This window comes from Anarrhichthys ocellatus, unplaced genomic scaffold, assembly GCF_004355925.1.
Source record: "Anarrhichthys ocellatus isolate YVR2014 unplaced genomic scaffold, GSC_Weel_1.0 scaffold49, whole genome shotgun sequence".
Lineage (NCBI taxonomy): Eukaryota > Metazoa > Chordata > Actinopteri > Perciformes > Anarhichadidae > Anarrhichthys > Anarrhichthys ocellatus.
In genome coordinates this window covers 1,605,101-1,619,011 of record NW_022280079.1, presented here as the reverse complement: position 1 = coordinate 1,619,011, position 13,911 = coordinate 1,605,101, and the positions used below count along the sequence as shown (strand labels likewise).

General features: G+C 40.6%; 1 protein-coding gene across 1 annotated transcript in view; it reads right to left on the bottom strand.

Moving 5' to 3' along the window:
- The window catches only part of arhgef39 (Rho guanine nucleotide exchange factor (GEF) 39), a 73,978-nt gene extending 63,748 nt beyond the window's left edge, over positions 1 to 10,230 (bottom strand). The window contains exons 1-3 of the mRNA XM_031869838.1: positions 10,152 to 10,230; positions 7,562 to 7,733; positions 5,636 to 5,730 (exon numbers count right to left, since the gene is read on the bottom strand). Of these exons, the coding sequence (XP_031725698.1) occupies positions 5,636 to 5,730; positions 7,562 to 7,711 (245 nt within the window). The 5' untranslated portion in view covers positions 7,712 to 7,733; positions 10,152 to 10,230. The remainder of the gene's footprint in view (positions 1 to 5,635; positions 5,731 to 7,561; positions 7,734 to 10,151) is intronic.
- Positions 10,231 to 13,911: the final 3,681 nt, after the last annotated feature.

Below are 13,911 nucleotides of genomic sequence, written 5' to 3'. Positions count from 1 at the left end.
CCCCCCCCCCCCCCCCCACACACACACACTTTCAAATCCAGCGACTGTTCGCTCCTCACTGGATCCACCGGTTCCTGTTTGTCATGTTAGCAGCTGAGGGATAATTGGGTTGCTCCTCCTGCTGCCTGCTCCCTGTTCTCCATAAACAGTCAGAAGCAGAATGACTGGCATGGCGCATCAATATATTCACATCTCCTTTTCCTTATGTAACTCGACAAAGCTTAATGAAGGCAGAACTGGTTGCTACAGCTCTATTCCCGCTGTACTCTGGAGTTAAGTAAATAACGATGGATATACCTCCGCTCTGCACACACTTGTATTTATTATCAGAGAGCCATTAGGCCACACAGATCTGACGCCGAAGCTTTCTGCCATTCAAGTGCTTTCTTGCTGCATTGTGAGGATCAACAACTCATCTAATGAATCAGTGCCCAGCTGTAAAAAAAATCTTCTTATGAATATATTTCTCTTAGTGTTCCTCTGATGAGGATGCAGATTCACTAGCAAGGCTGGGATTCTTCAGATCTACACAACATCCAGCATCCAACTGGAATCAAATGTGAGCTTTTGCTTTCTATACGTGTGCTGCTTCATATTGACTCCTTTCTATATCTTAGTGTTTTGATTTGCTTTACAACAGCGAGCAGCTGATTAGCTGACAATTAGCAGAACAGTATATGTGACTTTATAAACACATTTCTATGATGTAATAGATCATAGAAGACTTTTTCCCTTAACTGTAGTTCAACTGAGGATGTCATTCTATGTCCAAGTCCAGGAATGTTGACATGGTGTAGGATTTAGTGACATCTAGCAGTGAGGTTGCAGATTGCAATCAACTGAATAGCCCTCGCTCCAGGCGGCAACCTCCAGTTCTGCTGAGTGATGCCAATGAGGAAGTGTCTTAAAGCTGCATTCTCTCTAGTGACCACCAGGGGGCGACTCCTCTGGTTGTATAGAAGTCTATGAGAAAATGACTCTACTTCTCTCTTGATTTATTACCTCAGTAAACATTGTAAACATGAGTTTATGGTCTCAATCTCTAGTTTCAAGTCTTCTTCAATACAGCATGATGTTCATTTAGTACATTATGGTCCATTTAGAGTCAAACCATAAAGCAGGGGATGCTTTAGGGCGGGGCGACACTGATTGACAGGTAGATACCGGAGCCATATACGGCATCTCTACGTCACTCCTTCTCATTCCAAATATGGTAACTTCTGTTCATTGGATGCAAGAAAAACAACATGGCGACGGCGAACTCATAACGGCAGTCCACGAACTAATGGGTGACGTCACGATGACTACGTCCACTTCTTTTATAGTCTATGCTCCTCCCTTTCCATTATATGGCTAACATGAGCCATATAATGAATCAATCAAAAGATCGGTGGTTCGATCCCCGGCTCCGCTAGTAACATGTTGATGTGTCCTTGGGCATGAAACTTAAACCCAAATTGCTCCTGTGTGTGAATGTTAGATTTTAAAAATTACCCAACTGAAAATCCCAGCCCAGTGTTGCCAACTCTTTTCCAATGAAAGTACCTAGCAGCGCTAGCTCCAAAAGACGCTAAATCTAGACGTAAATGACAAACATGGCTACTGTTAGTACTCATACTTGCCGAGCTAGCAGCTTGTGGAAGACCTCGGTGATGTGCAATGAGTGCACGGGCAGAATGCGCACAACTAGGCAGGCTAATGGTGCGTTCACACCAAACGCGGCGCGAATTATTCGCAGGAGTAGATTACATACAAAGCGTATGCACAGACGCGATGAGACTGGAGTGACGCGAATTTGCGATGGCACGGCGCGTTTGGTGCTGCGCGAATTCGGGCAAAGTCGGGCGAAGTTGCGCCAAACGGCAAAACGTGTGAGTTGAAATTGTTCAACTTCTGCGAAAAAATGGCGTGACGCTGCGGAGCGATAGCCGATCAGCGTTGAGTTGCTCCCCCTGTCATCACTGACTGCCGTTGTTGAATCAGGAAATAAATCCTGTAGCCGTCTGTGTTCACCCAGAGCTCTACAATAGCTCATATCAATAGAGACCGGACCAAACTATGTGTATAAATGTGTGTGTAAACCATATGGTACAAACAATGAAAAAGACGCTGCTGTATTTCTGTCTAGATGACGTTATTTTTAGTGTTGATGGAGCTGCTACAATGTTAGCTTAGCATAGCACCGATCGATCCGAGCTCCATTTAGAAAACAAGTATTTTAAAAGTTATTTGCTTGTCGTCTTGCGGAGAGAACAAACAAAATATGAATTCAGACGAATCTGTATCATTACGTAGTTATTTCCGAGTCCCTTTTGTCGGTTTATTGCTGTTAAATCACAGCCAGATCAGTTTGTTTAGTGTTCATACAGCTGTAGTAAACAGCGACGTGTGGCTTGCTAGACACAGTGAATATAGCTCGATGAAAACCACGGAGCTCCTCTGGACAATGTTATGAACCAGACATGACAGTGTTTAGTGTCCCGTGATATCTGTGACTTCCACAACACGTACTAAGCAGATATAGAGGTTATTTTTTCCATGGTTAATGGCGGACAGTTGAACGGCTTTCAGGGCGATAAGCCGCGCGTCCAGCGCGATTCACGCGAATGAACACAAATGGTCCCCGGCGAGACAGACGTGATCAATTCGCGCCGCGTTTGGTGTGAACACGGCATAAGAGGTAGGTAAACAGGCAGTTAGCCCATCCAATCATTTCAATCTTATAATAGTCCTAAGGTTTTTTTTAAGAGCGTTTGATTAATTGATTGCTGATGGGATGTAATGAGAATCTCATCAAATATAAAAAATAAGTTTCCACCGAGAAGACTACCGTCCATAGCTTTAAGTAATGTGGGAAGCTGCAAACCTAGCTCTATCAAAAACACTCCCGTGTGATATATCTTGTTTCGTGGGTTCAGGGCTGGGTACCAGTGACAGTATGATTCATATTCAAGAAGAGATGCCAAAGTTCTCAAATGTTAAATGTTTAAGCACAAGCAGGCTTACACGAACTTGGCCTGAATAAAAAAGGCTAAAATTGGCAATTATTTAATCAAAAAATGTGTGACAACTGTGAATCTGACCAGATATTTGATACTGTTATGGACACATCTGGGCCACTACTAGAAGAATGTGTTTTGGTAGGTTTGGTACCCAGACCTCATTTTGACCGAGACAGTGCACTTGCTGATAGACGCAGCAGCAAGGCCGTTACAACATGCCCCTTGGTTATAGCTTGCCTGTTTAATGCTTTCAGACTTACAGTATGTAGTACTTGATGTTTCATGTGTGTCAGATGGAGAAAGTCACCCACACATCCATCAATGACAGCGAATCATCCTCACTGTTATTATCAGTTAGCCTTGGCACTGTCACACACACATTCACTGTATACCAAATGTCAGAGTGAAAAAAAGCAAAAAGAATATGGGGAAATCTATAATCAATCACGGAGCAGTGGTGGATCAGTCTAGCACTAACACACCGTCTCTCCAAGGACCATTTCTTAAACGGAGGGCTTTCCATTATGTTTCAACCATTGATTCAATAAGGGGCTCATAATGAAGATGTATGGGAACTGCGGAACCATTTATTCAATACATCAGACTGTGTAATTCATACTTCAATCTTCATTGTAGCACTCTCAACAGTGTGCGGAGGATGAGAGCCTGAGGAGAAGCCACACCACTCATTATTTAGTGAGGAAATGGAACTCCCGATCAAACTACGCACTCTGCACTTTGTCAAGCTGTGCAGGAGGCTTGGGCGGTATCGTGGCATTATGGTATACAACGGTATTTAGAAATACCGAAGGTATGATGGTCAATACTGTCAGAACAGACGTTCCTCTTTCTATCATACAGGTACGCAGATGCTGTAACAGGGTTTAAGTTGACCTCCCGTCGGGACAATTTATCTGGGATGATGTTTTTAGAACTAAAATGTGGTATAGTTTAGATTTAAGTTATGGGCCCTGCAAGTGCAGCAAACTCTTCTCATCCTACCAAGTGGGGTCCCTGCAGACCCAGAGGTATACTATTGTTTTCTTTTGTTAGTGAGGGAGGTATACTTTTTGTCATATCTCAAAGGAGATTTATTCTGTCAATTGAATTTTTCTTGACTTTGTCAATCGATTTTGGCCTATTAACTTCATATATTTGTTTTATGTTCTGTAATTAGTGTTTTTAAAATAATAATTTCAAATGCCAATGTACTGGGGGTTTCCAGTCAAAAGCACCAAATAGATAAGATGTTCGCTGTGAGTCCTAATTTAAAGAATCACACACCATCAGGGGGTTGGGACATTTTGAAGGAGACATACAAAGATGCGGGTAACACATGTCAGGCTGGTCTCGACCAATTCTCGTAGCTATATCTACGAAAAATGATGTACCATAGTTTGTAGATATCCTACAAAATGTTTAGTATGTAATCTAGAATGAGGACCTATAAAGACCGCTTAATAACACACACAGGGCAGGCGGGAGTAGCGGTGGATGGGTTCACCAAACAGCGAGGTTTGTTTGAACATTGATGCTTTTGTCACATAACTTGCGTACTTCAGTGAGGGCACTTCTGTGGTTATTTGAACCCAAACAACGATCTTGTCCTGAACCTAATTGAGTAGTTTTGTTGTCTAACCCCAACTGAGTTTCCTGTGAAGATGGAAATTTATTTTGAAAAAGATTGTATTCATGTGACGAGCAGATATCAACACATGTTGCTGTCTTTCATATGAGAAAAATGGAGTAACTTTTCGGAGAATATCATACAAACAGTTGTGTGAGGATACGTTGCTGTATATACACGTCATACATTTGACATTAATTATATAACTACTAATGTTTTGTGGTATTTAGTGTTTGTGACTTCAAACAGTGAGTTTGAATTAGCTTTATACTGTAGCTGTAAACATAGCAGTGCAGTGTGTACAGTTCATTTGTAGGTGAATAAATGCAACAGCCCCTTAAGCGTTGGTAGAAACACTTCAGAGGCTGTTTCTGAATGAGCAACACTCAAATCCAGTGAAGATACTGAATCTTATCTGAGAAAGGACCAATGCTTCAATCTTACCACCATGAAACAAAAAATATCAGTTTTGATATCAACTTTCAAAAATCCATTATGAGCCTTGTTTTTCTACAGGTTACCGTAGCGGAGTCCAGTGCCTTAGCGTGTACACATGTACCAACTTCAAACAGCTAGCAATTATGTATATAGGCAAACTTTTTGAAGTCTTTCAAGTAGAGCTTGGAGATTTTAGTTTCACAGTGCCGTGACAGTAAGATCAATGTGAGGCCAGCCACGGTGGTGAGATCAGCTCCCACCATCTCTGACCTCCATCTGGCCACGCTGCCCTCTGAGACCTTCAGCAGCAGCTCAGCTAGGCAACAAGCAGTCAGGACTTTTTATGGTCACAATAATGCCCTTCACTTATGATATCGCTGGGAGTAATTAAAGCCAATATGCATTATTGTATCCACCAACACAACATCATTGACTCCTGTTAATGGTGAAGATAAGGGCTATGCTTTGGTAGAGTTTATCTAGACCGTATTCTTAAGCAAGTGACAGACCACCAATCCTCATCCCAATACCCCGTAGATATTCTGTAAATTATTCAGAGGATACTTACTGGTTTACTGAATGAATGGCTTTAATTGAACTGAAGATGCCTTCTCTAATGTCCTGCTTCAGCGTTCCTTTGGCCTTTAAGATCTCCACAAAGTACTGTGACAAACAAGAGAGCAGAGGGAGACACAACCATGGTATTTCTCAGCATGTGTATTAATAAGCTAGAAGTGAGCTTGTCTCTGATTGGATATGCTTATGATGAAATACTTTATGATAAGGACATGCTTTCACTGATGAGAGAGAGCAAATGTCACACCAATATACAGAAACTTAGAGGTTAGCAGTCTCTTTCCCTACAGTCCAGACGGACTGTTAACATAACATGGTACTGTATATCTGCATGGCTCACACCAAGGACAAGTATAGAGGCACTCACAATAAAGCGACAGCTGTGCCGGTCTCAAGTCATTTGAAGTGAAAATGGGATTAGCAAATTGAATGTGCATTAGGCCTAAAATGACTCCTAATTGGAGTGAACGGGTGGAGGGTAAGTAATTGCGTAGAAATGAGGCTGCAGTGGTGGGTGAAGAAGTGTGTTCTCTCCGCGGGGAGGAGGAGCACCATGAATGCTACCTTGAGTCATATGTACGCCACAGTACCATGCTTTAGAGGAGCAGTGGAACATACTCTACAGTGTTGTCTCCATGTTAGAAATGTTGCTTCTGAGAATGTTTGACATGGAGACTGTCTTTTTTCACTGCATATTTTATGTACAGTAGTATACACCAAATCTATGAGGACATTTATATTTTCTTCCCTGTGTTGGTATGTCGCAAGGCAGATAGTTTTGGGTTTGTGTGTTCTGGTTTTGAGATCCATCTGAGATGTATGCCTCCACCCCAATACAGTGCAATTTATTTTTCACAGTGAAAACATCTTATAATGTCTGTCGTGTCAAATAGATCACGATAAGCGAACAATTATTATGAACATTTTTTCTGTCTTAATTTATTATGCAGATTACCATCTAATTGACATTTGTACATTTATTAATATAAAGTAATGAAAGAAACAGCGTTGCTATTTACTGGATTTTATTGAGAGTTTCTAATTACAGTATAGCTGTTTCAATCGCGGCTTTAGTAGTCGGGTTGTGGCGAGGCAAAGTATCATGGGAGTAAAGTCAGATAACAGAATCACCGTAGTTCTACAGAAATGTCCATATATGCAGTTGATGACTGTAACTGATCACTTCCAGCTGTTTCCACTCTCTTTCTGAAACAGTGTCCCTGTTAACTTAATAACCCAGAGACTCACTGCTATTCATTTACTTCAAATATTTCTGAACTAGACAGCTGTCCTTCGCTGCCAACATCTCTGCAATAGCTGCTTCTGCAGATTCATTCTCCACAACATAGTAATGGTCCAACCGTACACACGAGCCCGCCCACTACGCTCTGCTACAGCCAATCGGCTTGCTACTACTACAAGTATGCTCAAATGTTCTAAAATCAGTCTCAAACGTTGTTAATTGCTATCTTATAAATGATCCTAGCCATTCACACAAATGCTAAATTGATGAATGATAGGCAGCATTATTATGACATCATGCCCCTGTGCCTATTTGAATAATACGTAGACGGATAAAATAATGAATCCTAAATCAACGTCATTGTTTACCTTTATAGACAGAGAGGGGCCATGAATGGAACATTAGGATTGAAGAGGACAGGAGAGCTCAGGGAGGCACAGATGAGGAGAGAGGAGGCCAGGAGAGGGAAGTGTACAGGAGGAAAGCAGGAGAGGAGAGAAAGACGGGACAAAATAACAAATACAACTTCCAAATACAGGAAGTCTGGATGGGACCCAAGCTGGTATGAAATACCAAGGTTCAAGCATTGGTTGTACTATACTTCAAATGGTATATTTGGAGTTCTCAACTACATTCCTTCATAGTTATGGAGAGTGGTACGTGTTTGGTACATACAGTAGTGACCAGCTCCAGCTGTTGGCAGTAGTGTTGTTCTGTCAGCACCAACTCTCTGGCTGTTCGGCTACGTTTCCTCTCCCAGCGGTCCCTCTGCTCCTGGATACTGGTGCCCCCGAGGGGCCCGGACGGACCAGGGGAGAAACTCATGGTCCCGGTGAGCAGGAGTACACTGCAGAGACACAAGCAACAAATCAGAGCTGGCCAGGTTCACAGACAGATAAACAGAACACTAGCCATATACCAATGGACGCACTCTCCAAGCCCGAAGCTTACAAACAAAGCAACACAACCAGTCGTGTGATATTTACTGTTATAAAGTTTTCATGCAAATGAGTAGCCTATATCTTTGTCTTTATTGCTATTTGATAAGAGGTTACTGTATGAAATGTACAGTATCCTATACTATCTCAGTAGTTTATGTGAAGTAGCTATCATACTGCTTCACAATAAAAGGTTAGATATTAGAAAGCTTTTTATTTGAAGCAGCAGTAGGAAAAGTTTAGTGTGCATCAACAGCACCTTAACACAGCTCAACTAGAGCAGGAAAGCAATCAGTAAACCGGAGGTGTGATATCTAAAACTCCAAACCACAGAGGTTCAGTTTCAATTACAACGAGGGCTTTTGATAGCTGCCAAGTTGACTATTCTGTGAAACCACTACAATCCACTACGTGTCAGATATACAATCTGTTTATCCGTTGTTAATAACTAAATGAGAACCGCCTCCTAATTAGCCAGTAACTCTGAGATATGAACATATCACTTATAAAGTCATTTTGTTGCTAATGTTGCCCCTGCAGGGCACTGAACACTAGCTGACCGAGCCAGAGACAATTATTACCTGCCTGTTACCCTATTTTTAATTTAAGGTGAACTAACAAAGTAAAGGAAAACTGATGACTTGATTAGAAGTGAAAGAATTGGTCTGAAAACTGGTCAAATTGAAATAATTAATCACATGAGTTATTAATCTAATATAAACTACTGGCAGGCTGCAGCTCCTCAAATGTGAGAATTTACTAAATGATTGAATACATCCAAATGTTTGGACTATTGGATAGCAATTTAAAGATCTGGTAACATTCACGTACATAACATTATAGTCACAAACAATGTTACTGGCTGGTCCCTATTGCTGCAAAATAAATGTCAATCTCTCTCAAACACTGGTCTGTCCCTTAACCAGCTGACCTCCAGCCATGGAAAGCAGTGGCCCCCCTGCACTCACTCATTAGTGTCATCTGCTTTGTATTAGCAGAGCGAGCAGTGGGCAGAGAGCAGCGCTTCAGCAGCAATTAACCCGAGTACTGTCCCCAAGGAGCCCAGCGCTGTAAACAAGAGGGCCTGATCAATGCTAACCAGGGTACAGCTCTCCCACAGAGGGAGCCTCACATGGTGAGCCTCACTGTGACTGGATGATGAGCTCAACTACAGCACCATCCAACAATGCACCTCTGCAGTTTATCATGAAGCCTGCTCCAACACCTCTGTGTGCACCTCAATGCAACTAGCCAGCTTTTGTTCAACTTGTTTCAATGTTATAGCGTGGTTAGATAAGACAGAGTTTAAAGTGACACAGTTCATGGTAGGCTGATGTAGGGCCATCTGATGTCAACACGCAGTGTGTTTTAAGCTGACACAACTAAAATACATTTTGCAAACTTGGCTCCACTACAAGAAATATCTACTAATAAGAATCGATGCAGTCAGATGTGTAGTAACTGGACCGATCATCTGTTAATAGCTGTTGAAACTGAAACTAAAAGTGCTCAGAAAAATAGAAATGTCCACATTTACAATTTCACGACGATGAGGCAAACTCCATCAGCTGAGGAAGATAGTTTGATATGATCGAAACATACAGCTACGAAATGGACCTTGGGGGGACACTGCGGTGTTACCTACTGTAGCTATAAAGCTAAGCATGAATTAGCAACGTCAGATCCTATTTTGATTGATATTTATTTTAAATTGATGAAGTATTATGTGATTTAACAGCGCTAATTATGACCCAGTTGCAATGTCCCTACCACTCTCAAATGAATGGTCAGGTCCACATATATTCATAAAAACAGCTTTAAATGTCTCAGTCAGAGGCTGAACTTCTTAATAAGATGGAAAAGCAACAGTTGAAATCCAGGTGAGAAGATCGATCAAGGGCTTATCAAGTTTATATCGAGTACATCCAGGTGTGTGGTGACGTGTTAACACATGTTCCTGACATGAGTTATGGTATATCCCGAGATATAAAATAGTCGCATAAAACGCAGGGCTACGTAACTGAGCCAAAGTTTCAAGTTACTACAGTTTGCTGAAATATTTATTTTATTTGTCAAACTCAGCCCTTTCATACTACAGCTGAGACATAAAAGGATCAAACGTGATTTTATCTAACGTCGACACCACTTTTTTGTCGAAAGGAGAGTATCGCTTACTAAGAGGATATGTAACATTTTCAACAACAAGCTAACATTATTTGTTACAGTAATCTAACGCTGCTTCGTGTGCGAAACAACCCGCCATATCAACATAACATGTCTAGCTTACGTGGCTTATACACCGTAAGCAGAAGTACGAAGAGGCTTACCTTCAGGTAACGTTTCCACTTTTGATTCAAGGCGCTCTTTTCGGTTTGAGCTTCCTACTTCCGGTATGTGATGTTGACGCGCACGCCGATTGGCTGGTCCGCACCGAGACAACAGGAAGTACCTCCCGCTCTGTGCGCACAGCTGGACTGGCGCTGTACCACCTCCACCCTGAACCTCACGTGACATGCTTCCACTCAATGGAAAAACTGATATTTAAAATAAACCATGTTACATTTCCTTTTCCCCCCAGTATGAACTGACAGAAATATTGGAGTGTGTAGAAGTATGTAATGTGTGTAACAGTACACAAATTAATCTTCATTATAACATTTAGAATAATTATAAAATATGTTACATCATATTTACCCTGTTAGCAACTATGTTCCAAACAGTGAAACATGTTTATTTCGGGTTGATATGCAGAGCTTTAGTCAAAAGAAAACTACTGTTGTAATATATTTGATGTGATGTTGGGGTCAAAGTAGTCAGTCCCACAATTCAGTTGCTGATCATTCTGGGTATAGCGACCGATCTAAATGTTATTTTACCATCAAAATGCCTTATCATGTGAGTTGATGTTGCGCTTTAGTGGTGGATATACCTAACAAACTATACAATTAGAAAGAGTAAAGCCGTTAGCGAGCTGCCGCCTCTAGGGGCCACGGAGATCTGGTAATCCAGTTTAGCTTTTTACTGAGGGTCGAATATGCTGCCGACAGGAACACCACGTAATGTCAATGCTATTTGTAGCTTAAAACGGTTGAGTGAACTTTTGGTAGTCTTGTTTTCTTTCTTTTTCCTTCTCGAAACCTCCTTTAACTCATTTTCAAAGCTTCAGTCGATGTTACTGTGAAGTTGTATCTTTGTACTTAAAGATACAACTGAACTGGCAACAAGTGGTGAGAGAGAGTGCACTGGCTGATATGAAGAAAGCACAGCTCAGCAGTTTGGTGCTCATTATGAGATAAAAGTGATGCCCTCAGTAATCAGGCCATGACGCAGGAGGCTATAGCATGAAATCCATAAGGACTGAGAACTTTCAAGTGAAAGAAAGATGAAAATAGGATTTATATATAAATAGGATGCATCTTCCTCGAGGACATCAGGCTGTAGTTCACTATTGCCTGCAGCTCCACAGAGCAGCGAGAACACTGACATCTAGTGCTGATAGAGGCCAAGTCCTGCTGCAAGTCGGGGGGTTGGGGGGGTTGGAGAGTCAGCATCTCGGTATCTCAGTGGTGCCAAGTTGTTTAGTGTCAAACCAGTTGTACGCATGACATGCAGCAGTGATAAACATTACAGTTAAATGAAGTCAGACATAGATGCAGTAAGTATTCCTGTCTTTCACAAAATACTTATTTGATTACCATTTTTATCAGTAATATTATTTCATAATATACAGGCAGTATACCAATGTCCCCCCCCCCCCCCCCCCCCCCAAGGTAAACACTGTTACCTCTGTCTGCATGTGTTGCCCGTTGTTGGCACTGTTAGGACTGTTAGCTGCAAATATCATGTCAAGTGCATATTTTTAAAGGTCTATGACAGTGATTGTCCTTTAAAAAAGTATGATAGGTACTATGCAAATACATGAATACAATTCTGAGGTATATGTACTGTCCTTGAGAGTTTCTCTGTTCTGCAGCACTACACCTCTCTTTACTGTACTAAACCGCTACCATTCAGTGGGAAATATTGTACCACTTATTTCACAACATTTATTTCACAACTTTACAAATTCTGATTATGAAAACAATATAAAATGAACAAATGAATTATGATGTTTCACTATAGATTAAGCAAGCCAACAGTATAAAAGTAGTTAAATTGAGCTCCACCTTCATTTACTGCAACATTAAAGTGATGAACACATGAATGCATTATAATTGTAATGCAATTACATAATATATATAATTTTCATGGGGCACATTTCTCATAAAAAGAGACACTTCAAGTAGATTTTAATGCTCATATTTCCCTACTTTTGAAGATTCAGGATGTCATCACATATGAGTAAAATCTCTCATGTAAAAATGCAATATGATCTGCCTTTCGTCATCCTGCGGTGACTATTTTAAGTCACTGGGTAATTAAAATTGTATGTGATTTCATTTCATTTGTCAATTAATTACATATCGCTTTCGTGAAAATCAATCCCTCCCCACTTGCTGTTTTTCTCAGGTGATTTTCCACATGTGCATTTTCTGTATCTGACTTAAAGTGAAGCAGAAGTAGTGATGACCTCCTCCCAGCAGCTCTCTGCACGACGTCCATGTTCTGCAGGTAACGTGGCAGAGTCGAAGGAGAGTGAGGCAAAACTCTGCAAATTGCTGAACATATAAAATGAATTTTTAATGAGAGGATTATTAAAATGCATGATATTGGTGGGCCCTCTCTTTATTGTTTTCAATTGTATTGTGTTTCCATTTGGTATTATAATAATTGGCCCCAAAACAGACCGGTGCAAATTAGTCCTCTTTTGCCTCGAGGCTATGGAGACATGAACGGTACAGGAGACCAGAGACAAAGGGTCCTTCTTTTTTTTTTACCTGAGGATAGGAAAATAAAAAAGTAAAAGCGTCAATAATCTACACAAGTGGAGGAGCTCTCCCAAGGTTCCGCAGCCCTTCGGTGTTTTATTCATACCAGCTATTGCCAGAGGACTCATAATTGACCTCTGCACTTTGTAAAAAAAACTTCATGAGATGAAAGAATGTGATGTTTTGTAATTCAACTTTTGAATCCCCCTCTCCCAAATCCAATTGTATTGAATTGCAACTCGTGAATTATTCAACAAATAGGAGGCAAGGCTAGCTGCTGGAAGATGTTATATGAAACAAGGTTGCAAGACCAGATATCAAATGATTTGGCTCTAAAAGAAATAAAGAAAATACAAAATAAAATCCACAACAACAAATAAAAGTCACATTAAAATAAATAGGAGCACTGTTGGACAGAAATCCTGCAAATATTACTGTCAAATTGCACTTTGACACAGGATGCTGGCACTTAATGTGAAAAAATGTCTTCAGTGTTTATTGATGTGGAATCCCATTATCTACCTCTGCTGAAGGGGGTAAAGGCTTCATTTATGTTGTAATGCTTCAGCACCGGCTCTTCACTAACTTCTGAGTTGTGATTAACAATGTTTTTGTCAAATGGTAATCATGGCGTCAAGTGTTGACACTTGAGTCATGCTTCTGGGCGGCTGTCAAGTACATAATTGTATCAGTTAAACTTAAGAGGAGACGCCCCAGGAGAAAGGGTGAGAGATGTCACTAGATATCACCATGAAACTTCCCCTGTCGATTACTTTTATTAAGACAATACATTTTTTGTATTACAAGTTTTCTAAAATTGTAATTGTGCAATTGAGGCATAATGTAATGCTAAATCTACAGACGCAAATAGACAAAGTAGTAAAATAGTATAGTAAATGTAAATATTTAGATAATGGCATTAGCATTGACAATAAATGACAAGATTTTGAATTTGAAAAAATTCCCAAAATGTAAAAACATACGAACATAAAATACATGTTTTTATTTTATCATAATAATAATGTTTTTTTAGAGTCGTTAAAAAGCAAATAGCAGCAATGTCTATTATCTTTGGTAGCCTTGGTTGAAACTCTCAGTCAGCCTTTGGAACCTTGCACTCCACACCTGCTGCTTTGTGTTTAGTAGAACGGTGAGCTCATTAAAGTGAAATGACCGTTTGGCCTTGGGAAAGAAAAAAATGATCACTTGGAAACAAACA